This window comes from Nothobranchius furzeri, chromosome 7 (assembly GCF_043380555.1).
Source record: "Nothobranchius furzeri strain GRZ-AD chromosome 7, NfurGRZ-RIMD1, whole genome shotgun sequence".
Lineage (NCBI taxonomy): Eukaryota > Metazoa > Chordata > Actinopteri > Cyprinodontiformes > Nothobranchiidae > Nothobranchius > Nothobranchius furzeri.
Window position 1 is genome coordinate 76,260,234 of NC_091747.1, and position 27,015 is coordinate 76,287,248.

Consider the following 27,015-nt stretch of genomic DNA (forward strand, 5'->3'; position numbering starts at 1 on the left):
TCATGACAGTTTAAGCTAAACAAACTTGCATCAGTTAAGAAATAATGGGTCACCAAGTGCTTTTTTAACCTCTGCAGCTCACATCTTTTCCCTTCATCACAGGTGTTTGGAGTCAATCCCACATGAGCTGATTTATGCTCATTTAAACCCACCAAGCTCCGGATGAGAGCTTTAATCTAAACTCTGCTGGAACTATTCCTCACTAACGCCCCAGAGCTCTAGGTAACTACAGCATTAAACGGCACACTTGTTTCACTCACTTCCTCCTCCACAACAGTTCTCAGATCAGCCCGGTTTGGACAGAAAATGAACCGTACAACTGCTAGCGTGATGCGCACCAAAAGCCTCAGCACAAGGAAAGCAAAAGGCACTGTAATTTCCATCAGGTGGAAAATGGGAGCACTAAATTTACTCAAAACACACGTGAGGAAAAACGTCCCCAAAGCAACACAGGGGTACAGGGCTAGCTTGGCTAGCATGAACACATGCTCGCGTCCACTGTACCAAACGTAAGGGTGCAAGGTCTCCTGCTCGTTGTAGAGAGCCACCACCCAAATGGTGAGCTGAAAAATCCCAGCGAAGAAAATGATCACACAGCTGATCTGGATGGCTTCCAGTTCGTTCTGAGAGTCGCGCGGGAACTCGTGCGTTAGCTGGTAGGCTAAAGGCAAACCTCCGACAAACGCCAAAGAGAAGGTGTTCAGCAAGCCCATGAAGCGCGTCGCCTTGGTGACGTGGAGGAAGAGTGAGTGATGAACAAACCAGAGGAGGCCCACAGTGGCAAAGGAGCCAAAATAGGCCAGATACTCTGGGCCGTAAACCTGCAGAGCTGCTATCAGGCTACCACCGAACTGCTTCTGCACGACCGCCGGGTCTGGAACGTTGTCCTCACTTAAGGAAAAGAAGGCCAAGAAATCGTTACTTGTTCTACTTTCATAGAAAACATGACGTCAGTGCCATTAAACGTACCAAATGTCCAGGATGAGAAGGGTTGCTACGATGGCATAAACGCCATCACTGAAGGCCTCCACTCGTTCTTTGTTGAGGGGCTCATTAGGAAGGTAGGTGTAAAATAGCATCGAGTCTGGAGACTCTGCTACCTGACCTGAAATGGAAAAGTTAACGATCAGAAGAAAGTTTGTCTCAATAAGGATCAGAAACTCGGTAACTAACCGATGGCTTTGCTACGACACCACTTGATGCCCTGGGAGATGTACGGCAGGAAGACGACGATGGCCAGGAGGGCGTAAGACTGGAAAAAAAAAACATCTTCATTCAATATCTTCTGAGATCTTATTTGTTCAGGGTATCTGCAGGTTTAAGGAAGCCAAATTTAAGACTTTTTAGGACCTTTTTTAAGGCCACTGTAGTGACTATCAAGTCCCACTTTTAGTCACCCTCGGGTGCGGGTGGAGGCAATGACTCGCTTCAACAATATTATCCAGGCAGAAAGCGGGTTTGGGTTTATTGTCCCATTTATTGAATATGTTGACGATCACAAGCTGGGTCCAGAATGGCTATTTCTTGTCCAGGTTTATGTAAATGATTAAAGTTATAACGGCAAATTAGATGTGGCATATGAAACCAAATGAAGCGGTAAAAACCGTGTGACCTCCCGTCACCCACAAAACGCCAGTGCACTGCCACCTCAACACCTTTATAGGCTCCGCAGTGCCACCAGTGGTCAAAGGAAATACAAACCATAGTGCAATAAACTGAAATGTACATAAAACATTATCAAAATAAACTTAGACCATAATATAATCTAAACCAAATCAGTATAGGCTCTTACGGCCACTTTGACCAAATTTAAGCTATTTTTTTTAATTAAATTTAAGCTATAATTTCCAGCTATTGCCTGGAAGCGGTGCTAACCACGTGGCGAACGTGGGATTAGCCATCCAGTTACCATTAAGCTCTCACTTCCCCATGGCGCAAGTTCCCACTAGCTTAACCAGCTAATGTGCTCATCTAAAAATAGCCCCCTTTCACAACAAACTGAACGTGCAAGGTTCCGCTTACGCCAACATCGTACACCAAAAATGCTGAACACTAACTAGAAAATCACGAAAATTTTATAGAAATCAAAGAATCTTGTTTATTGGGTCTTTGGTCATTTAAGACCTTTGGAAACTGTATTTAAGGATTATTTGTAATTTTTAAGGATTTTTAAGGCCTTAAATTTGGAAAAGCTAATTTAAGACTTTTTAAGACTTTTTAAGGACCCGCAGACATGTTGTTGTATAATTTTATTTTCTCTAGTTCACACGAGGGCACGTGGCTGCAGGAGGCTAAGAGGATTTTGGGGCTATTTTTGTTTGTAGCAATAATAAATAATGACCATCTTATCCGCTGCGATAAAACATCTCTGCACGGGGAAACAACCGTTTGTGCTCCTGAACTAACCGCTAGTTTGAGTTTAGCCGAGACAACAAGCGTGAATCTCTCCAGCAGCAGCAGCACTTCTGGTGCACCCAGGGACAGCGTCCTGCAGAGATGACTTATTATTTCATCTTAAATAAATAAATAAACAACTGGTATCCATGTAAAGGTTTAGAAAATATTAGCTGCATGAACTTTGGAGCCAGTTTTGGAGATCGGGGCTTTTTTAAAACTTTTGAATCAAACGGATGAAAAACTAGAGCTCGGAGGTTATTTTGCACACAACTCCACAGTAAAGTCATCCTTCATGCACACTGTTGTTTCTGTTACAGGAACAGATGACAGAACTGTGGTGGTTGATGCTTGCAAAGCAGAAATGGGAGAAAAGCCCAAAATAAGCATGAAATTTCAGTTCAGACATTTAATCAACTCTTTGATAAAACACCCCAGTTTGGACTCGAGTCGTTAAACCAATGTCATAAATGTGTAAGACATCGAATTTCCCAATTAGGTCATTTTTGTGATGCATGTATAAATAACATCCTGGACAGGAAGTCACTGGTTTGTTTTTATGATGCTTCTTGTTGATTATTAAGACAATTTGTCATTAAGTAGAAGTAATAGATGGAACAAATATGTCAACATCCACTTTTACAAAAAGAATTTAACCCTAATTGGTTGAATTAGTCGAGCAGTGTTGGGCAAGTTACTTCAAAACTATAATGCATTATTTATTACTTGTTACCCTCATTTTAAAGTAATTCGATAATTACAATATTACTGATTTTAAAATGTAAGACATTACACTACTTTTGCATTACTTTAAGTTACTTTCACCAAAACAACTTCAATATGAATCTGGTAATGTGACGCTCAGTGAGCTCATGACATATGTGGAAGGTGATGTGGTGTCTGAGCTAGGGTTGCTGTTAAAAACAGTCAGATATAATAACAGTGCTTTAAAATGATTGTTTATTAAATAAAAGCAACAACAATCTGTACTCTTAGCACGCTGCCATCTTATATTAACTGAGCAGCGAGTGAGGTGGTGGGGGCTCCAAGCCTATATTTGCCTTGGTCCCCAAATGCCTTGATACGGCCCTGGATGTGGGACTGACTTCTGGGGTGATCTGATTCTATCACATGTATAAATATTAGATGCTTATATATTTTGCTTTTCACTGGTAAAAATGTGTATTGGGGATAAATCTACCTACTTTTTTCTTTTTTTTTCTTGGTTTTATGTGAATAAATTCCCGTCCTTTCTCTCTCTAACCTTCCTGCATGCTGCGTGTTTTCTCCGTCTTCCAGAAAAACTGTTCCCTAGATTTCCTACTTTCTAACTAATCAGCCAAAAGGATCTACCGAATGCAAAAAAAAAAAAAAAAAAAAAGCTTCATATGTGCTGCGCTCCAGCAGCAATGAGTTGAAATCACCGGGGAACAGATTATGAACTCAGCTGAAAACTACATGAAGTACCAGAGAATATGGGCTGATATAAGTGATCGCAAACGAATGACTTTGTTTTGGTGGAGCGATTTTGAGAATTAAACAGCGGCCACACGCAGGACGCAGCTGGAGTATTTGAGCCATCACCGCTGCGTCCTCTCTGCTCATAGAATGCCCGCAAAGCTGAGTCCATAAATGACGTCATATATGTGGATACTGGATCTTTTTTCAGGCTTCCTGCAATTTGAATTTTAAGGAAACCCACATCTTGATTCTGGGTTTAAAAATGCGTTGTAATTACCGCGTTACTGACACTTGTACCGAGTAAATATTACCATTTCTTTCCCTGTAATGCCTTACATTACAGGGAAAGAAATGCGTTACATTACCACATTACAGCAAAAAGCAATGCATTACAGTAACTAATTACTTTTGTACCATGTTACTCCCAACACTGTAGTCGAGGTTATAAAGGCTTTGTGGGAAACTGTTAATCAGCAGTGCTCAATGAGGGCTGCCTCGCAGCGAAGCTACAGTTAAACCACGTAATGATAATAATTCTACTAACCAGCTGGAAGAAGATGAAGGAGAAGACACTGGCCAAGAAGCACATGATGGGAACCCTCATGATGACCTTGAGGATGTGGTGTTTATAGAAGGCCCGGTTCTCTGAGATCTGGATTTGTTCATTCAGCAAAAAGGGACGGCTGAAGGCATACAACACGATCACGGACTACAACACAACAGAAACAGAAAGACAAGGTTTGGTGTTTGCAGGACTGACGCAGGACCAGTGAAGTGTTTTCATTTCCCCACCTGGATGACTCCGATCACCATCACACAACCACAGAACAGTAAAATCCCGAGGATGTTCTCAGGGAAGGTGGCCATTAAAGAGAACTGGAATCAGAGGCCGAATCAAACTGGAGGTCGATGCGTTTAATTATGAGAAGAGTCAGAGGTTCAGACTCATACTCACAGTGTAGGGCAGAAATGTTATCAGCATCATACAGGCCTGAAAAAGAAGCAAAGCAGACATCCACATTACAGAATGCAAACAGAAATGCAAAACAGCCGTCACTTCTGAATTTAAAATACAAGATGCAAAGTGTTTTAGTTCATTAAAGTGGAACTAGGCAGTTTAGGAATGGTTTTAGCACCCCCTAGTGTCTGTTTGTAGAACCGAAAGCAAAACTTATCTCATCGCTGTGCGATCGTCTTTTTAACACCTTAATCTAACAGCTGAAACATCTCCCAGTGTTCCTTAGTGTCATCGCTAAATTCAACAAATCAGCTGTGTTCATGATCTAAAACATGCAGGAAACATGCTGAAACCAGACTGCAGCGCCAGGTATGTCAGCTCCCAACAGAGCAGCCCGCCAGTCTGAAGTGAAATATTCTGGCCACAGGGGCTGGGTGGCCTTTCATTAACCCTGTAAACCAGGGGTGTCAAACTCAAACTCACACGGGGCCGAAATGAAACTCTGGGACGGAGTCGAGGGCCAAACTTAATATTTTTGAAAAAGTGACGGCAAATTTGCACATTTTCTTTATCAACATATATGCAATTTTGAACCTTTAAATTTGGAAACAAACTTATTTCTGCATTAACACTGAATGTGGAATAACCAAATTACACACGAGCAAGTCAGTTTTAAATAAAATGCATCAGTGGTATTCATTACTTGTGGTATAATCAGCATTTTTAAAATCTATTCAGGATTTATGTTTTCTTGTTTATTCATTTTTCTTATTTTTTATTCTCATTTTTTTCTCCTGTAATACGTGTCATCGCTGCTGTGACGTCTAGCTTTCCCCACTGAGGAACAATAAAGGGATTTTCTATTCTATTCATCTATCTGCAGCCTTTCCACTTCCTGTTTACTGTAGGTTAAATCTTTTCTCACGGGCCAACAACAAAATAACGATATCATTTTATCTTAAATGAAAATGCAACATCTCACCTGTTAACTTTCATGTTTTGGAGCAGAAAAAGAGCATAAAACCAACATATTTAAAGCTCAGTTTGCTCCACTGGTTTACTGTGATGCTCACCTGTTCCAGCCAGATACCTGCATCATGGGGCTGATCTGAGCTGAGGAGGAGACTCCTGTTGTTTTGTTCATCTTCATCATAATAATGACAACATTAGATGACAACAGGTGCTCACATAGGTTTGTGCTGATGAACATGTCTGAGCAGCTTGACCGCGTTGTTGTGTGTCGGGGAGGAAACACAACCACAGAGCCGTGCTGGTTTGAGCGTGTCGCTGCTCGCTGGAGTTATATCGGCTCTGTCTGGACGTTAGTTGGAAAACTTTCTCTTTCAGTCGTGAACACATTACTGAGCGGCTAGAATCTCCGTTTCTGGGCTTCAACGTCAGAAAACAGCTGAGTGAACTCGGCGCTGAGTGAGAGGAGTGTTTAGTTTGTCCGAGACAGCGGAGCTGCAGACACCGGCAGCAAGCGCTGGAAAAAACACAAAGGAGGGGGCACATCGGCTCCGTGCTGACGCCGCAAAGCTTCATGGGAGTTGAAGTCTTTGCTGTAAAATCGGCCAGCAGGCCAGCTTTAATATATTTTTGATATTTATCTCGCGGGCCACATAAAAATGCTCCGTGGGCCGCATCTGGCCCGCGGGCCTTGAGTCTGACATATGTGCTGTAAAGGGTCATTTTAGCACATACTGGCTCAAGAAAATAGTTTAAAAATATGTCAAAGTTGCAAAGTATCCCTTTAAAGAACAAAAGAAAACAACTCACAAGGTTCAGCAGTGCCAGGCAGTCATCGATGTGCACGATCACTTGAAATAACCTGCAAAAAAAAAGACGAGATGACCTGAAAACATCAGCGAGGACAACATAGGTAGAAGTACTAGTGACGGTCATAATAACGACCTGATGTGAGCTGCCCACGCTACCGTCACAATCAGGAAGGTCATTAAGTAAACGGCTATCTTTGTGGTCAACAGAAGCTGAACACTCTCCCTCAACTCCTAAAAAAACACAAAAATGTTCTTCAGGTTTAAAGTTACCTCCATTAAAATGTCACTAAACAGAATCAGCACCATTCTAAACCAGCATAATTAGGATTTAGCTTTACCTCATTGTCTTCCACCTTGGTGTGAGCGACGGGTAAGATCTGTGAGGAAACGGGACATCAGAGCAAACATCTAAGATCCAATAACTACTGATATCTTTTAGTTTGAAATTCCAAGATTCAATCAAAACATGTGCGCACGTTTTTAAAATCCTGCAAAGTTGTTTACTGCTTGCAGCAGAGAGACGGGCAGTGTGTGTGTGTGTGTGTGCCTGTAGACTCTGCGATGGCCAAACGTCTCATGAGTCCATGGACGTAATTTTTTTGAGAGGGGGGGACAGGGGGGACATGTCCCCCCCCCACTTTTTCCAAAGTCAAGTTTTGACTTCTGCACTTTTTACCATCCAAAACCAATATTACGCTATATTAAATTGACTCTGGTGGAGCTCTAGTACCAAGCAGAAAACAACCGTTTGTGTTGAAGCCTGTTTCCCATTAGAACATACTGTAAAGATTCCCCCCCCCCCCCCCCCCCCCCCCACACACACACTTCTAAAGTGAGAATTACGTCCATGCATGAGTCACTGGTCAGATTTTAATCAGCCTCTCAGAACATCATTATTACACTATCTACAAATGATTAACTTGTTGAGTCTGTTTGACCGACCATGCTAGTAGCAAGAGTTTTTTAAACATTAACGTAAAACTGAGTGTGCGTAGAGCTGGAGAGCGATAACGACAAATACGTCACTTGAGAAATAAGTTTGGCAAAATGTGTCACCAGAGGCTCTCAATCCAGATCCTGCAGGTCTCTGAGAGAAGTTTACATCTGAGTCAGATGTAAAATAATCAGAATCAATCTTCAGACGAGTGCTCCAAAATAGATCAATTCCCCAGCTGGGACAGGTTTATTGTGTTCTACAAGAGTTGGTTTTGATGTTGTTGTTAGTGCGGCCTAACTGGACCATAGACTCATAACAAGGCAGAGCAGCAGCCTTTTCATCATTTTAAGAGGAAGTCTGGTTTCATTAAATTCTGCCAAACATGATCAATGGATTAAAGAGACGATGGCTCGGGAAGAGCCACCCATCTGTCATCTAACCCATTGGGGTCACGGGGAGCTTGTGTCCTCCTGCAGCAGTCATCAGGCGAGAGGCCGGGGACACCCATGTAGAAAAAGGTCACACTCAGTATTTACCCAATAAATACATGGGCACATGAGCTTCTCTTGATATTTCATCATTGAACATTTCATATTAAGTTTGACTATTTAGAATTGGAAAATCTACTGAAATCAAAATCTACCAAACAACAGACGTGCAACAGTTTCTAAAACCTAAAATAATCTTTAGCTCCACGTGGATGAATTCACAACCAGAGCGCTTTAAAACAAAGTGAGTGAAATCAAATGTAATCTGCTGCTGAGAGAGCAGCTTCCTGTGTGAGATCAGAATAATCTGATCTTAAAGTGGTCTCCGTTTACATGCTGCTGGATTAATCGTTGTAAGTCTACCTCGCGCTTCCTGCGTATCCTCCCCACACCGCTGCTCGTTAAATCTGATGTGAATTCTCACCATGACTGTGGCGATGATGGAGATGAGGGCATCGCTGTAGGCCAGCAGTCTGTGGGAGGACTGGGTGCTGCTGTGGGCCTCTCTGTCGGACGGACCCACGCTCTCCAGCAACGAACCTTTCTTCTCCATCTCCTCCTCAACATGGTGCTCTATGATGTCGCTGTCGTCGTTTTCTCCCATCGTGCAGGTCTGGAGGACACCGCGGGACCACAGAGAACTGCTATGTTTGCAAACAGCCCAGAAACAGCTGACTGTGGGCGGGGGAGACGGAAGCAGCTGGTTGACTTGTTCCGGTTCCTCACGAAGATCGTCAATTTAAACAAGAGGAACCGCTCCATACGTGCCCGAGGTCAGAGTGCTGGGTGAAAAAGCGCATTATCGCGGTGCTAGCTCTGAAATAACAACTTTATAAACACATTGATGCTCCTAAAAGTAAATAAGACAAGTTAAAGTTAGAGAATATGAGATGAAGAACACATAACTGTCAAGTGCAGGGTTAGACATTGAATTATTCATGTTTATGTTCAAGAACAAGGACTTTCCCGCCCTCTAGCGGACGCAAGTTGTTATTACAGCATTTACATAAAGCTAAACAAGAAATAACTGATTAGCTTTTCCTGTAAATTATTTCAAAATAAAGCAGATCACTTTAAAATTTCCACAGTTTTTAAATAGTTGCTAATAGCACGGTTAGTATAGACAACGGGAAAGCCAGAACATCTTCACATATAAAAATTACTTAACTGTGTAAAAAAGATTAAAATCAACAACTTAAATCAGGAAACATTAGCAGTGAGCTATGGCACAACAAACAGATCCATCTGAGGGCAACTTATATCCACTGTAGACTTAGAGGGATTTTTCTCATAATAAATTTAATTAAGTTAAGTTACTAATAGGTAACATAACTAAATACAATCAGTTACAAAATTTGACTAGCTTAGGTTTGTTAAGTTTACATAAGTTAATCAACCTTGTCAGATATAAACTATTAGTTATTATTTCAAGACCAATAAATGCCCACCTACATACAATAAACACACACACACACACACACACACACACACACACACACACACACACACACACACACACACACACACACACACACACACACACACACACACACACACACAATTAACTAATAGAAATGCAATTCTTTATTTTCGAGTTAAAAAATCTAAATAAACTTTTAATTAACTCATTTGTAATCAGCCAGTTGACTTGGTGTCCAATGATTTGGTCAACTTTATGGAAGCGTGAGAAGAACTCAATCTCTTCAGACTTTTTTTGAGCAAGTATTTATTCCGCCCTCTGGCGGGTCTAAGCTGTTACTACAGTGTTCACATAAAACTAATAACTGATTAATACTTCATGTAAATTTGTTCAAAATGAAGAGACTACTTTGAAACTTCTAAATGTTTAAATTTACAAGCTAAATCAGGAACTATCAGCCACAAACATATCAGATCATATTTGCTCTGTTGGCAACTGGGTGAACTTAAATCCACTGTAGACTTAGAGGGATTTAATTTTTAAATTAAATCAAGTTGACTGTTTTAAGTTTGCAAGTGTTAATGAAGGCAAGACAGCTTTCTTTGATTAGCACATTTCACACACTGAAACAATTCTGTGTATTTTCCATGGGCAAGAACAGCAACATAAATCATTAAAATCAAATTGACAATCAAATTTGAAATTCACAAATAAAATTAGTTGCAAACACAAGATAAAAAGGCAAAGTTAAAGGGTGAGCAGTTACAGTGCAGAATGTGCATCATAAGAGACATTCATTCAAAGGCTGATGAATACATGAAAGTTTTCAACATTGATTAAAAAGATACTAGCGCTGGGCACCTTTGAGGTTATAAGGAAGCTGATTCCAACTGTGTGCAGCATAGTAGCTAAAGGAAGCGTCACTCTGTTTGGTTCTGACCCAGGGTTCTTGAAGATGAATGCTATCTAAGGATCTCAGAGCCCTGCTATGTGCATCCGCTACAAGTATATCTGACATGAATTTTGGCCCCATGCTTTACAAACTAGTAGAAGTACTTTGAAATCGATTTGATAGTTTACTGGTAGCCAGTGTAGAGATTTAAGAACAGGAGTGATGTGCTTGGTTCTCTTCATTCCTGCAGACTCTGGCCGAAGCATTCTGAATAACGGCGTTCTGTTAAACATGTTAAATATGAAGCTATTAGTTATTATTTCAAGACCAATAAATGCCACACCACATCTAATACACAGATACGCACGTGCAAGCGCGTGCAAGCGCGCACACACACACACACACACACACACACACACACACACACACACACACACACACACACACACACACACACACACACACACACACACAGGTGTGTATGTGGTTGCGGTGGTAGCGTTTCACACCCAGAGAGGCGTTCCAGTTTTTGACAAACTAAAGGATTCGCAGATCTCACAGCGCGTGGATGGGCCTGCCACACGACGTCCAGAACCACAGCTGGCTCGCACACATGGTGTAGAACGCAGCTACTTTTCGAGGCACGAAGCAGCAGCAGCAGCTGTCATGTGAATCAGCTGGACGAACAAGGAAGGATTAAACAATACACGACTTCGTCTTTCCAAATCAAGGTAATATTTTCAGAACCATTACACAGACCCAGGTGTTGTAGATAAACTGTTGCATAACGAATTGGTTCGTATGTCTTATCTGTATTACGTGACTGCTTTGCAGAATTTTCTTAGCAGCTATCTACAGCTAACTGTTAGCGCTTAGTTTGAACCACATTTAAACTGACACGTTAATGTGCAAGTTTTGGACGGGTTACCTTGTGCGTTTGTTTGTTGGAGAATCCACAAGATACTGGTGAAAATTTCAGCATCCACCAAACCAGTTTGTCTCCACGAAGTCTCATCGGAGGTAGCTAAGGGCCTGTGAGCAGCCACCTTGTGAGGGACATTTAAACCCCATTTACTCGTGCAGTGACAAGTTAGCCGTGTTTTAGCTAGGCTAGTTATTAATGCTTCTTCTTCCCTTAAATCACACATTTAATACATGTAATCCGGGGTTGTTATGCTCATGTTGAATAAAAGTTGAATAATACCCAGTGTAAATGTAAGTTAGCAGGCTGCACTGGTTGTGCAGCCATTGCTCGGTATCATAACAGAACGTAGGCTAGCTAGTTAGCTTCCGCTCGTAGACAACAATAATGACCACAGCTGAAGACGCCGAAGAACCGTTTAGCTGAGGTTTATTTTATTTTACAGTGTGATCAGATTCGTCTGTTTGTATTTATTGAAGTCGAATACGGCACATGCGTTTTAAATACGATTTAAATATTTTATGTAACACCTGGGACAAAGAGGGAAACGAAACTCAAGCTTTTTATTTCGGTTTAATGTTTTTAACTCCCTTCAGTCCAGCAGCCTGTGAGCCAACTAGTGCAGTTGTGTTGCACAGTGACGCAAACTCCAGTGGAGTGAATCTAACAGGGTTAGGAAATGTTAGTAACTTTACATTCACACGGTTGTTAATGGGATCCTTTGTATGTGGTGGGCATAGTAAAGTCAGAGTTATGGGATGGGCGGATGGGACAAAAACCTGAACAGGTTTCAAGAATCAAAACAATATCTGTTCGGTCTCTATCGCCATCTAGTGGCCATGTTAGGAATAAGCTGTCCCTCATTTTGAGCTCCATCTGTGCCCACCAGCCGGTCTCAGCAGTAAACAGTCAAATATCAGATTAGCAGAGGTCAGATTTAAAATACGAAGAAGTCTGGGAACAGTACTTGCTTTTACTGTTGCTGAGGACAAGTTAAAATGTACTGAAAACTTTGGTAAATTGAAAAAAGCGATAAATAATAATTATGTTGTTGGACGATTTTGTACCGTAATGCAGCTGTGCAACCTTCCAAATCAACATACTAACCTTTTTCACATCCAGAATTTTATTTTCACCTCAGTACTATCTTTTTAAAATATATTATCGCCTATAAAATAATTTAGGATTGAAAAATAATCCGTAGAAGGCCAAATAATTAAATTGCCGTAACACTTTGTTGAATAGAAACAAAAGAAAAACAAAAAATCTTTCAGTTCCAGATCATCTTTATTTCTGGTTACACAAATATTTTTCTGCTTGACAACACCAGTCAATTTCAGGATATGTTTTGTTTTGTCACAGCTGCAGAGGTGGCAGGATGGCGGGAGCAGAGGTATACCCCCCTGCAAATCCCACCTGCAAGATTATGACCTTCAGGCCTACAATGGAAGAGTTCAAAGACTTCAACCAGTACCTGGTTTATATGGAGTCCCAGGGTGCACACCGCGCAGGTCTAGCTAAGGTTGGTATCTCTCCTCACGCTTAGACTACTGTAACTCTCTTTTCACGTGTCTGAGCAGAACCTCCCTGAACCGTCTACAGGTGGTTCAGAATGCCTGTGCTCGGCTTCTGACCAAGTCCTCCAAACACACCCACATCACCCCGCTTCTCCTCCAGCTTCACTGGCTGCCTGTCAACTTCAGGGTTCATTTCAAGATCCTGGTTCTGGTCTATAGGGCCATACATTGGACAAGCACCATCTTACATTGGTGATCTTCTTAGTCCCTGTACCTCCAGCAGGTCCCTGAGGTCCAGTGATCAAAGCCTACTGGTTGTGCAGCACCAGGCTAAAGACCAAAGGTGACAGATCATCTGCTGCTGTGGCCCTCAGACTCTGGAACTCTCTCCCCCTGAGCCTGAGATCAGTGGACTCAGTGGTCTCCTTCAAAAAGCAGCTGGACTCACTTGTTCAAGCTGGCTTTTGTATGACCTTCTTCACCTCTCTCTCTTTATTCTGCTCTCCCCACCTATTCCACCTTCCTCAGGATCCACTGATTTCCCTCTTTCCTATTCACTCTCTCTCTTTCTTTCTTAACATTTTTTCTTTAATCACAATTGTCTATTTTTGCTCATTTTAAATATATTTTAACCATTTTCTAAATTCTTTTTTATATTTTTACATTTTTTGTTTTTGTGAAGCGCCTCGTGATTTTTATCTTGAAAGGTGCTACAGAAATGATATTTTCCTCTTCTTCTTGAAAACAGTTTCAGCTGCGAGGTTGGCTTGTTTCTTTGACATATCAGAGCTCTCAGGTGTTACATGTAAAAAAAAAAAAAATCAGTGTTGCAGTGATCAGAGTTATCTTCCAGAGCAAAGTAGCTGTGTTTTCATGTATGTGTAGTGATGGATCTTTGCTTCTTTGTTTGTCCCTCAGGTCATTCCTCCTAAAGGCTGGAAGCCCCGTCGTACCTACGATGATATCGATGATTTGATGATCGATGCTCCCATTCAGCAGATGGTTGCCGGCCAGTCGGGGCTCTTCACTCAGTACAACATCCAGAAGAAACCTCTCAGTGTGCAGGAGTTCAGGCGATTAGCTAACAGTGACATGTGAGCATCATGGTGGTTTTAAAAAAAAATTTCACTTTGGATGTAATTTTTTGGCTAAAGTAAGAATTATATAAATTTAATAAAAACGGTACATAAGTGTTTCATTAGCAAAGTTGAAATTTATCTCAAATTTAACTTGTTAGAACATTTGGAGCCTAAAGCTTCACATGTTTCAGTTATTTTTCCTTGTTCAGGGTATCTGCAGGTCCTTAAAAAGGTCTTAAAAAGTCTTAAATTAGCTTTTCCAAATTTAAGGCCTTAAAAATCCTTAAAAATGACAAATAATCCTTAAATAGTTTCCAAAGGTCTTAAATTACCAAAGACCGAAAAAACAAGATTCTTTTATTTCTATAAAATTTTTGTGAATTTCTAGTTAGTTCAGCATTTTTTGTGTATGATACTGGCGTAAGCGGAACCGTACACATTCGGTTGGTTGTGAAAGGGGGCTATTTTTAGATGAGCACGCTAGTGGGAGTTTGCGCCATGGGGAAGTGCAACATTAATGGTAACTGGATGGCTAATCCCACGTTCACGACGTGGTTAGCACCGGATCCAGGCAATAGCTGGAAATTATAGCTTAAATTTAATTTAGAAAAAAAGCTTAAATTTGGTCAAAGTGGCCTTAAAAAAGGTCTTAAAAAGTCTTATATTTGGCTCCCTTAAACCTGCAGATACCCTGTTGTTTGGCTTTTTTTCATGAATAGTAATTAAATGAAGAAAAAAAAAGACTTTTTAAATTTAAGAGATTGACGATAAGGAACTAGTTGTCAAGAAGCTGACTAGTATTATAAAATTGCATTATCCTTAGTGATGTTTTAAGAAAGTATTTCCTGTGAGGGTTTAACCAGGTGATTAATTTATGTCCCCACAGGTACTGTACACCTCGTTACCTGAATTACGAAGATCTTGAGAGAAAATACTGGAAGAACCTGACTTTTGTCTCGCCCATCTACGGTGCGGATGTCAGTGGCAGTCTCTATGATGAGGTAGTGGACTCTGCTCCTTTCTTATTAATCCCGCAGGTGTTGCTCATTTGTCAGCTTTTCACATGAATGAAATGGTAGTAAGCTTCTGTATGAATGCAGTCAAGCCATAGTTAGTTTTAGACTTTTTTTAATTTTTTACAAAATAAAAGTACACATCAATATTTTTAATAGGCGGTAAGATCAGACACTACTGTAGCTCGTACAGTTTAAAGTAATACAAAAGTTACCCCGCAGCAACCTTCCTTACAACGGTTGTTATAATAAAACAGAAGTACCAAAAAAAAAAAGGAAGGGTGATTGACAGGTGTTGTGCCAAAGTAGTTATACCCAATAATTTGTTTACCCTGTGTCTCGAGCGGTGTATTTATTTTTCAGAGCGAATACAGTGATCCCTCGCTACTTTGCGGTTCGTTTATTGCGGATTCACAACTTCGCAGATTTTTTCTTCGGAGCCTTATTCAAGGGAAATTCGCAGATTTGCAGTATTTTTCTATGCGAAATATCAAGAAATTCCTGTTTTTTTTTCATCAATTTCATCATAAAATGTACTTTTTGTAATAAAACTATAAAAAAAACCAAGTAAAAAAATTTTTTTTCTTGAGTTTTACCCACAAAAAGAGAATGCGCTGTACTGTAAATATGGTGTCCCTACTTCGCGGATTTTCACCTATCGCGGCCAGGTCTGGAACGCATCTACAGCGATAAACGAGGGATCACTGTAGTGTTTCCTAGGACATCTGGTAATGAACACAGATCCTTTTATTTGATGAAAGCATTAACATTTATAAATGGAGATTACACGGACATGATTAGCCTTTTGTTGGAGGCAGGTGTTTATGGTTTGTTGAAACAATCTCATGGTGTCTCTCACAAACTGAACAATAAAGTCACAAAACTTAAAGTAGCTTTCTGAAGTTTTCCCCTTTCAGTATTTATGTATTATTTTTCAGAAATCCGTAAAAGTGATTGTCTCATCGTGTACTGTGATATAATGTAAGCAACACATCTTTTTATTTATTTTGTTTGCTAAGCACGCCTTCTGCATTGCAGAGCTCCGTGCAATAGGAAACTGACCAGAACTAACCAATACCGTTAAACTACCACTTATGTGCTTCAGATTTAAGGAATACCTCAGTTGATGAATTTTCACGGACAAGAAAGTCTCTAAAATATAAATATTAGGGCTGGGACTTGATTAAAAATTTTAATCTAATTAATTACAGGCTTTGTAATTAATTAATCTAAATTAATCACATTTTAATTGTTCAGGAAAATGTGCTCTCAAAGTAAAACTTAATTAAAATTATGAGACAGAGAATCAAACATTAGACATGGTTATTACTGTAAACTAAAGCTTTTAATAAAAAAATGCATTTTAATTATTCAAATGTCACTGTGTGATATGATACAAAACCCAAATCAACTAAAATTTATCATTACAAATAGAAAACACCTGCAAAGGGTTCCTGAGCCTTTAAATAGTCTCTCTGTCTAGTTGAATGACTGAAATAAATTTGACTTTGCACCTGATTCTAATTTTTCCAGTTTCACTTGTTTGTATAATTGGGAGTTTTTATTAGCATTTCTACTCATAATGTAGTAAAAACACATAAATAATAATCCTTCAAAATGACAGTAGAACAGGCACAAATATGATCTAGGACTTAAATGTACTAACTTTTAACACCAGAGCAGGCATGGCATATTCTGAGAATGATCAGAAACACTAACTGGTTCCAGTTGGATGACTGGAGGATGATGGGATGATAAAAGATCATGGCGAGGAAATAATGATCTGACGAACAGGTGAGCGGACCTTCCTTACATGGGAAGTCCTGATGTCACGTTAAGAAGGGATGCTGCAGACCCGCAGATTCACGCCTGCAGCAGCGAATCTGGTGTGATCTCCAGCCTGATCACAACTTTCTCGTTCCTCGCTGCCCCGATACACTTAAGCATCCGCCCCTTAGCTGACAGCTTCAACACACCTCACTGCTTAATGATAGTAATGCATGTGATGATGTTTAGACAGAGACTCGGTTCAGAAACATATAATTCCCCGATATAATTGTTTAGAAAATCATCAGAAAAGTTTCAGAGTGTTTCTGTTTTAACTTAAACTTCTGTTTTCAACTTTAAGATACGTTGTTTGTGATTGTTTACAGAGTAGTGAGAACACGGAGCGTTCTCCCAGCGGCAGCCAGGTGCCTCTCGTTAGTCTGACTACTTTCATAAACTACTGTTAGGGCACAGAATTATTCTGTCTGGTGCTTTCAGCGCTGCACAGATTATTTATTTATTTAGGAAGAGGGGCAATACATATTAATGAACATTTCAATAAATGTAAATATGCCAGATTATAGCCTTGGGCTAATTTCCATCAGACCCCCCGGCAGGTTGATGTTAGACACAAAGTAGTGTAAACATACAGAGATAGTATTTACAAGTCATGTGACAGAGACAAAAACAGTCATCCCATTATACCAACACAAACAAATGTCAAAGAAAGTGGACACAGAGAACAGCATAGATAGCAATAACGGAAACACATCAAGATGTTACGTAAATGTTAAAAATTTAGCTAACCGCAACTTTTGTAAAGTTTCCGGTGCCACCGGGCAGCCGCAGCAGAGACGATGTCTGAAAAATGTCCGCCACACGGACTCCGTTGTTGTCTGGAAGTTTTTTTTTTCCAAGTTAAGTAAAGAGAAGGACGTGTTTCCCAAATCCTGCATCAGTCCAAGCAAGGCAACTTCTTTCTGTTTTTATTCCGTTTTAGTCGCCATTAGCACTGTGCATTGTTGTGTGCGTCAGTGATATTCAGTCTACGAGGAAATCGTGCAATGACAAAGGTTCCGCCGTGCTTGAAATGCAAGTTGCGATTAAATGCGTTAATTTTTTTTAACGCGTTATTTTTTTCTAATTAATTAATCGTAATTAACGCGTTAAATATATAAGATATATATGGGCCCTAATAAATATATGAGAACACAACATGATATGAGAATAATACTTGTAAAACAACGTCTTTTAGCTCTGTTTGTCGGCTAAAAGGACACAAATGAACTAGAAACGTGAAGTCGCCATCTTAAAACTACTAAAGAAGAAATTATTTGTGTGATATGTTTGTCAGCCACTAGATGGTTCCATCAGATAAGAGAAATACTCCGACTTTCAGGGCTGCGCAGTGGCACAGTGGTTAGAGCTGTTGCCTTGCAGCAAGAAGATCCTGGGTTCGCTTCCCAGCCTGGGATCTTTCTGCATGGAGTTTGCATGTTCTCCCTGTGCATGCGCGGGTTCTCCCTGGGTTCTCCGGCTTCCTTCCACAGTTCAAAAACATGACTGTTAGGTTAATTGGTCTGGCTAAATTGTCCTTAGGTGTGAGTGTGCAGGATTGTTTGTCCTGTGTGTCTCTGTGTTGCCCTGCGATGGACTGGCTCTCTGTCCAGGGTGTACCCCGCCTGATTGCCCGTTGACTGCTGGAGATAGGCACCAGCACCCCCCCCCCCCCCCCCCCCGACCCTACCTGGACAAGCGGGTTTAGAAAATGGATGGATGGACTCCGACTTTCATACTTTTTTCACAAACATGAAACATAATCCCACGTCTGATTGGTCGGAATCAATGTGAGGTAGACTTGATCCACGCTACCTGCCCAAGGGCAGGATGCAGATTCTGTCAGAACAACTACTTTGGCTCACCGCCTGTCGAACACAACTTTTTTTTTTTCCCTTTTAATATTTTCATTTTATGGCCTTATAAACTATTGTCACAAGTTAGTGTCATCCCCCTTCTGGCCTTACCTCATTCACTGCCAGCCGTTTCCTGATCGGTAAAGACCTTTGCTGCCAGTGTTTTTCATCGTTTTCACTGTACTGTATTTTTAATAGTCACAGAACGTTGCACGCCAGGATGATATCAACACCAAAACTAACAAAAAAAAAGACTCACCTCTTACATCAGGAAGAATCTGCGCTTTTCAAGTATTATCCGTTCTTTCATAATCCGTTGTCGAACTGTGATCGGCAGAAGCTTTTCCCATTCGCACCTCACTTTTTTTTTACATCAGCGGCCCAAAACGATCTAACACGTGGCTTTTTCTGCTTCCTGATCTCGTGACATGTGACATACTCGGATGAAGATCAACTTTAGAGCTGGGATGTTTTTCTCACGGTGCGGGGGCTCGTACCGACGCCCACACAGTAAAAAAAATAAAAATAAAAATGGAAATGGCAGTTGATGAGTTAAAGCATCCAGATGGAGTATCAGAATTAGTACCTTCATCATAAACCTGCCATATCCACTTCTATACATGTCTACTGCCCTCTGGTGGAGGATCCAAGTCTATTACTACACAATATTACACAATATTACTATTATATTACACAATGAAATGTAACTTAGGATTATGTAATTGTTTTGGTAATATTTGACAGTAAATTGTTCAGTTTAAAAACATTTAAAAATGTGTTGTTTTATTTTTCAGGCTTTAAGGTTTTCTATTACTTCTGTTGTTGAGGATTTTGTGTTTTGGTGCACCATATGGCCATGATGGCTCATTGAGAGTCTGCATTGAAATCTGGGGGGTTGGTGGGTGGTGGTTGGTGGGGGGGTGGGGAGAGAAACAGCCTAATTTATTGAGTTGGTATGAAAGTTCCACTGCCTTTCTGCATAAACTCCTGTTTCCAACTTTCCAGGACATAGAAGAGTGGAATATTGGCCACCTGAACTCCATCCTGGATGTTATTGAGGAGGATTGTGGCGTTTCCATACAGGGAGTCAACACTCCTTATCTGTACTTTGGGATGTGGAAGACCACCTTCTCCTGGCACACCGAGGATATGGACCTCTATAGCATCAACTACCTTCACTTTGGAGAGCCCAAATCCTGGTGAGTACACATGGTTTACAACACAAGTGTGGAATGTAGAAAGATGCAAACATACAACAAATCAGAGAATCTTAGATTTCTGTTTGAACAATAAGGCCCTGTCCACACGTAGCCGGGGATCTGCCAAAACGTAGATATTTTTCTACGTTTTGGCCTGTCATCCACACGAAAACGGAGTTTTTTCACACGAAAACGGATCTTTTTAAAAACTCCGGCCAAAGTGAAGATCTGCGTTTTCTCCGTTTTGGGTGTCTGCGTGTGGACAGACAAAACCGGAGTTTTAAGGTCCGCAACGTCACTTTCCGCGACAAAAAAATGCTGACATCACGTGTGTGACCTGTGTTTACACTAGCCGACAGCATGGATGCCCTCAGAGCTGCGCTCGCTTTATCAATTGTCCAAGCGCTTTCTGCTTGTTTGTTTTTGCAAGCGGAATTACTGCTCCTTGCGGAAGACCACAGACGAAGGACGAGGTTAAGAACAGGGGAAGTACTGCCGCCTACAGGTCTGGCATGTCCTTAACAACGTATTTATCCGGGTACGTGTGGACAGAGTTTTTTTTTTTAAAGCGCGGTGGTGTGGATGCAAGTTTTTGGAGGGGCGGATATTCGTTTTTAAAAAACCCGGCAATGTGTGGACTAGGCCTAACATTTGTTTTACAAGATTAGCTCATTTATGTGTAATTGAATGCTTTGCCTCTTGAGTATGTTGAAAGATGCTTGTGCTGTGAATACTATTTTTTTCTGCAACCACTGCTTCTAATTACAGTTGTTTTGGCTTACTGGAGGTCAAATATCAAATAAATATTTGACCGTACCAGTAGTTTAAGAGATATAATTAAGACTGTTATGTACTTGGTGTGTAAAAGTGATATTCTACATGTGAGGATGTGTTTTCAAATATGTTCCTGGGGTGGTTGAGTATTTGAGTTGTTCGTCTCTTGTTAAAGATTAGTCAGTTTTGGTGTTTAAGTTACAGCAATGCTCTGTTTGCTGCAGCAGATTTGTCTTTTCTAGTCCAATGTGCCAAATCCAATTCAAAAATCCCAGTCTGTGATTCAGCGTACCAGAATAAAGGTAAATGAGTGACTTACTGGAATACAGAGGCATACAGAATTTTAAATGTAAGAACAACCTAGCACCTGAACTACTGAGTACATTTGTAAAGAGACAAAATAGCAACAGAGTCACCAGAGGAGCCATAAATAACTGCCAGGTCCCCCAGTAAAGAACATCATTTGGTCTGACATCATTTTTATACAGAGCTGCTAAAAACTGGAACTTGTTACCAACTGAGTTGAAGAACTTGTCTGCATTAACTGAATTCACCTCAAGGTTAAGTTGTGGCTGAGAAAAGAACAAAATTGTACCCACCTGTAGTTTTTAGTTAATGAGGGATACAGACCATAGATAAGTGAAAGTACATGTTACATTTTATTTTCTCATGTTTTACTACTGTTAAGATGAGCTTCTATAATATATTTCTCACTTTTTACTGTTGGATTAACACTTATGATAAATCTCGTGATTCTAATATTGTGTAGGATCATTTGTTGCATAAATATGAAGGTTTTAGTTCAGTATAGGACATCTCCTACTTTAACCTTTGTTTTTATGTTGTCTAAATATTGTTTTTAGTACTGTGTAAGACAACTGTTATTGTTCAGTTATATTGTTTTATTATTGTATAGGAAAACCCATCTAGGGACAGGAGTTGTAAATTAGCTCTAGCTATAATCTCTGAATGTGTCGCATCAGGTACTTTCTGTACTATGCTGGCATTTGTGGGGTTACTCAGATACTCTGGTTTCCTCCAACATACCCAAAACATGCATGTTAGGTTGTTTGTCTCTGGGTGTGAGTGAGTGAGTGAGTGAGTGAGTGAGTGACTGGTTGCTTTTATCTTTGATGAACAGATGACATGTCCAGGTTGTCCCTCATCTTGCCTGATGACTGCTAGAGTCAGGCACCAGCTCCGCGCGACCCTACTGAGGAATAATCAGCCCAGATAATGATGGATTATAAAAGCAAAATATTAGATTAGGTACAGCGCCCACATCACTGCAGACGTAGCACCAATCTGCCTATCGATCTCGCGTTCCATTTTTCCTTCACTCGTGAACAAGACCCCAAGATACTTTAACTCCTCCACTTGAGGCAGGACCTCATCCCTGACCTGGAGAAGGCATTCTACCCTTTTCCGATTTAAGACCATGGCATCGGATTTAGAGAAGCTTGGTCATCCAGGAGGGGCTTGGAGTATACCTGCTGGTCCTCCACGTCGAGAAGAGCCAGTTGAGGTGGCTCGGGCATCTGGTCAGGATCCCTCCTGGATGCCTCCCTGGTGAATTTCTCCAGGCATGTCCAACTGGGAGGACACCCAAGGGAAGACTCAGGACACGCTGGGGGGACTATGTCTCTCGTCTGGCCAGGGAACACCTTGGGATTCCCCAGAAGAACTGGCCCAAGTAGCTGGGGAGAGGGAAGTCTGGGTGTCTTGGCTTAGGCCGCTGCCCACGTGACCTGACTCAGGATAAGCGGCAGAAAATGGATGGATAGATGGATACTAAATTGAGAGCTTTGCCTTCTGGCTCAGCTCCCTCTTCACCATGACAGATCAGTTCAACGCCTGCATCACTGCAGACGCAGCACCTAGCCGCCTATTGATCTTGCGCTCCATCTTTCCCCACACTCATGAACAAGACCTCAAGATAATTAAACTCCTCCACTTGGGGCAGGACCTCATCCCTGACCCGGAGAAGACTCAGGATCATGGTCTTGGATTTAGAGCAGCTGATTCTCATCCTAGCTGCTTCTCACTCGTCTGTGAACCTCTCCATTGAGAGCCGGAGATCTCGTTCTGATGAAGCCAACCACCAAAACTAATCCCCTCAACAACTTGGCTGTGCCTAAAAATCCTGTCCATAAAGTTATGAACAGAATTGGTGACAAAGGGCAGCCTTGGTAGAGTCCAACTCTCACTGGAAACGTGTCCAACTTACTGCCGGCAATGCGGACCAAGCTCTGGTACTAGTCATACAGGGACTAGGGATGTTTAGGCTCCTGATCCAATCTTTTAACTTCAAATCCGATGAGATTTCGAGTCCCGATCCGATAGCTGAAATATCTTTTTAGCAGTTGACTCAAGTAAACTTTCTAAGACTAATTTCATTAATAAGTATTACCATTATTGTCGTAAATCCCATGAAATCAACTTCCTGTTTTGAGACCGGATGCAGAGTGCTAAATTTACAGTAGCTTTACTTTGTGGTGAATTGCTACTGTGAAGACGGACTCCAAAGTATGAAAAAGGAAAGACTGTGTTCAGTTACAAAGAACACGAGGTGGGCTGCAGCCAATAATAGCAACTCTTGCTTTGTTACTCTCTTTTTATTCTTTACTTTTTCTTCTGTGCGTGCTTTAGTGCCCTTAAGGTGGGCGCAGCTAACACTAGCTCTCTTTAGCAGCTAACTTCTCCATGTGAAATGTTGGTTCTGCCTCCAGAATTACAGAGAAATGTGAAGCAAAGATGCAGCAGAATTTAAGCTCTGGAGAGAGAACAGAGGTATAAACCATATCTACCCTTCGTGATTATGGGAAATGTTCGCTCTCTCCCCAATAAAATTAACAAACTCTCAGCGCTGACCCGGCTATTGCGGGACTACTGACAGCCTGATTTTTTTTATGGAGACATGGATGAACAAGCTCGTATCAGGCTCTGAGGTATCCCTGGAAAGATTTAAACTCCTGTGAGCCGACAGGAGAGCGGAGCCATTCGGTAAGTGTCCCAGACATCTTGAGAAATGTAAATCGTTGTGTGATTCGTTATTTATTTGGCTGACTTCTTCTGGACAACTCGACCGTAAACATGGCGAGACTATCACACAGGAAAAGGGGTCCTCTACAGTAGTTTTCTCCCCTGAAGTAGCATATGCTAACTTGCTCATAGTCTTTTTCAGGAGATCGGCAAGACACGCCTGTTAAAATTGGTGATCTCCGATCACTGAAAATATGAAAAAATCGTCCAGATCCGATCCAGGTATCGGGTTTGGGACACTCCTAATAAGGACCCAACGGCCCGTATCAGAAGGCCTGGTACCCCATACTCCCGCAGGACCTCCAAAGGACCTTGCGAAGGACAGCGTTGAATGCCTTCTCCAAATCCACAAAACACCTGTAGATTGGTTGGGCGAATTTCCACACATATAAGAGTATAGAGCTGGTCCAGTGTTCCACGGCCAGGACAAAAACCACATTGCTCCTCCTGAATTCAAAGTTCGACAATCCGTCGGACCGTCCTCTCCAAAACCCCTGAATAGGCTTTACCACGGAGGCTCAGGAGTGTGATACCGCTGTAGTTTGAACACATCCTGCAGTCCCCCTTTTTAAACAGGAGGACCACCACCACCGTCTCCCAGTCCAGTGCCTCAGATGTCCATGCGATATTGCAGAGCCGAGTCAGCCAACACAACCCTACAACATCCAGAGCCTTAAGGAACTCTGGGTGGATCTCATCCACCCCCGGAGCCTTGCCACTGAGGAGCCTTTTGACCACCTCAGTGACCTCAGCACCAGAGATTGGAGAGCCCAACCCAAAGTCCCCAGACTCTGCTTCTTCACTGGAAGACGTTCTAGTAAGATTGAAGAGGTCTTCAATGTACTCTGCCCGCTGATCCACGAGGTCTCGAGTCGAGGTCAGTAGCACACCGTCCCCACTATAAACAGTGTTGGTAGTGCACTGCTTTCTTGTCCAGAGGCACCTGATGGTGGACCAGAATATCCTTGAAGCTGTACAGAAGTCTTGCCCCATGGTCTCACCGAACTCCTTCTGTGAATCTGTGACATTCCGCTTGGCCTGCTGGTACCCATTAGCTGTCTCTGGTGACCCACAGGCCAAAAAGAGCTGATGGGTCTCTTTCATCAGCTTGACCACATTCCTAACCGTTGGTGTGCACCATTAGGTTCGTGGATTTCCACCACGACAGGCACTGACAACCCTGCGGCCGCAGCTCAGGTCAGCAACCTCAACAAGGGAAGCATGAAACATGGCCCACTTTGACTCAGTGCCCCCTGCTTCCTCCAGAACATTTGGAAGGGCTGTCGGAGGTGGGAATTGAAATTTCTTCTGACCGGAGACTCCATCAGTGTTCCCAGCAGACCCTCACAATACATTTAGGCCTGCCAGGTCTGATCGGCAGCCTCCCCCACCAGCGAAGCCAACTCACCATGAGGTAGTGGTCAGTTGACAGTTCCGCCCCTCTCTTCACCCGAGTGTCCAAGACATACGGCCGCAGACTAGATGAGATAACAACAAAGTTGATCATTGAGCTGCGGGCCTAAGGTATCCTGGTACCAAGGGCACATATGGACACCTTTATATCAGAACATAGTGTTCATTATGGACAATCCGCGACAAGCACATAAGTCCTACAACAGAGCACAGCTCGATTTCAGATCGAGGGGGTGGGGCGTTCCTCCCCAGCACACCTCTCCAGGTCTCACTGTCGTTGCCCACATGACCGAATGAGGAAGTCACCAGAAGGAACTCCCTCCAGCACCCCCTCCCAAGGGCTCCAAAAAGGGTGGGTAGTCTGAACTCTAGTTTAGTGCATAAGCACAGACAACAGTCAGGATCCGTCACCCCACATGTAGGTGGAGGGAACTACTCTCTCGTTCACCGGGGTAAACCCCAATGTACAGGCACCAAGATGGACCTCCCTCCCTGGGCTGCCACCTTATCGTGGTGGAGGGGTTTGAGTGTCTCGATTCTAGGACTAAGTTGTCTGAGGCTTTATGCCTTTGGCAGGGTCACCCATGGCAAACAGGTCCTCGGTGAGGGATTAAAGTTCAGCTCACAGACCCCCTTATGATGATTAATACAAGTGCAAACCGTGTTCACTGGTCTCGACCTGGATCACCGGGGCCCCCCTCTGGAGCCAGGCCTGGAGGTGGGCTTTCACTGTTGGAGGCCGACCAGGCACAGCCCGAAGAGGAAATGTGGGTTTCTCATCCCATTGTCTCCCCACTTGCGGGGGAGGCAAAGGGGTCGGATGCAGTGTGTGATGGGTGGTAGTCAAAGACGGGGAAACTTGGCGGTCTGATCCTCGGCTACAGAAATGGTGGAGAAGGAGCCTGAGTTGGTGTGTGAGGTGGAGAGGTTCCGACTAGATATAGTCAGACTCACCTCACCTCGGCGCATGGCTCTGACTCCGGAACCAGTTTCCTTGAAAGGGACTGGACACTCTGCCACTCTGGAGTTGCTCCTACTGAGAGGTGCCAAGCAGGGGTGGGCGTACTAGTTGCCCTCCATCTTGGTGCTTGTACGTTGGGGTTTACCCCGCTGAACGAGAGGGTATAAAATATAGATTTTAATTTAAAATGGAGAAAATCACTCATAATGCTGTAGACCATATCAGACATCCAGCTTTTAGTTTAGTCTACGCAGCTACAAAGCTGTTGGTGTGAAGATTTGGAAGCCAGAAATAAAGCAATGTACAAGAAGAAGCTGGAGAATGGAGGTTGATCAGAACACAGTTTACTTTTTATTTCTGTGTCAGTGTGACTCGCCGTGTTTCCTTCCCCTGGAGGTAGATCTGCTCATTAGAGCAGCGAACCCTGCAACCCCCACAGGAGCTGGTGTCACAGCCAGCTAGACAATGTCACGCACACGCGCGCGCACATGTTTTGTGTGCTAGGTCTCACACACATACATGCTTTTATCATCTTACACACACACACACACACACACACACACACACACACACACACACACACACACACACACACACACACACACACACACACACACACACACACACACACACACACACACACACACACACACACACACACACCGCTGAGCTCTTTTCATCCTGCTGCTTTTCCAACATCTCATCTTAGGAGAGGAGCAGCTTAGAGCTGCCCATCTTCTCCACCACCTCCCCCCCGTTCCCTGCTTCACCTCCGCTAAAGGTGGCGTCCCCTCTTACCGCGCCTCTCGGTGCTGTGTTAAGCTGACAGGTGACATGATGTTAGAAGCCCCACAGACCCAAAGTCGGACGGAGCGAGTCAAATGGAATGCATAGTCAAACCTTGAGGGATTTCTGTCATGCTTTCAGTTTCCCGCTGGGAAGTTTAGGAAGAGGTTTACATTTAAACTGCATCAGCAGTGTTACACAAGAAAAAATGCAGAATAATGTCATTCAAATTTACCGTAAACCTCAACTGGTTAGCAATCAGTGACGGGTTATTTTGTCTGTTTTAAGAAGATATTCG

General features: G+C 42.3%; 2 protein-coding genes across 10 annotated transcripts in view; one reads left to right on the top strand and one right to left on the bottom strand.

Moving 5' to 3' along the window:
• Positions 1–25: 25 nt before the first annotated feature.
• On the bottom strand, positions 26–11,601 carry tmem175 (transmembrane protein 175). Its single transcript, XM_015954222.3, has 11 exons — positions 11,260–11,601; positions 8,444–8,694; positions 6,933–6,971; positions 6,728–6,825; positions 6,593–6,644; positions 4,811–4,846; positions 4,648–4,731; positions 4,400–4,564; positions 1,174–1,252; positions 970–1,105; positions 26–891 (listed from the first exon to the last, which is right to left on the bottom strand). Exons 1-11 carry the CDS (start codon positions 11,477–11,479, stop codon positions 219–221), a joined length of 1,833 nt encoding a protein of 610 aa, XP_015809708.3. The 5' UTR covers positions 11,480–11,601; the 3' UTR covers positions 26–218.
• Positions 10,866–27,015, top strand: part of kdm4c (lysine (K)-specific demethylase 4C) — a 50,972-nt gene continuing 34,822 nt past the window's right edge. For 8 of the 9 annotated variants that reach the window (XM_070553757.1, XM_070553761.1, XM_070553760.1 and 5 more), the window contains exons 1-5: positions 10,866–11,062; positions 12,616–12,775; positions 13,689–13,864; positions 14,736–14,850; positions 19,548–19,741. In XM_070553757.1, the coding sequence (XP_070409858.1) occupies positions 12,632–12,775; positions 13,689–13,864; positions 14,736–14,850; positions 19,548–19,741 (629 nt within the window). In that variant the 5' untranslated portion in view covers positions 10,866–11,062; positions 12,616–12,631. The remainder of the gene's footprint in view (positions 11,063–12,615; positions 12,776–13,688; positions 13,865–14,735; positions 14,851–19,547; positions 19,742–27,015) is intronic. The other variant, XM_070553758.1, reaches the window with a different exon arrangement.

Excerpts from the sequence above, each read along its gene's own strand:
- tmem175 (XM_015954222.3), bottom strand. The coding sequence starts at position 11,479 with ATGTGTGATTTAAGGGAAGAAGAAGCATTAATAACTAGCCTAGCTAAA. Across the intron at positions 4,565-4,647 it reads TGGTGATCGGAGTCATCCAG|TCCGTGATCGTGTTGTATGC; the intron begins GTGGGGAAATGA and ends GTTGTGTTGTAG. Across the intron at positions 892-969 it reads CTTCTCATCCTGGACATTTG|TGAGGACAACGTTCCAGACC; the intron begins GTACGTTTAATG and ends CTTTTCCTTAAG.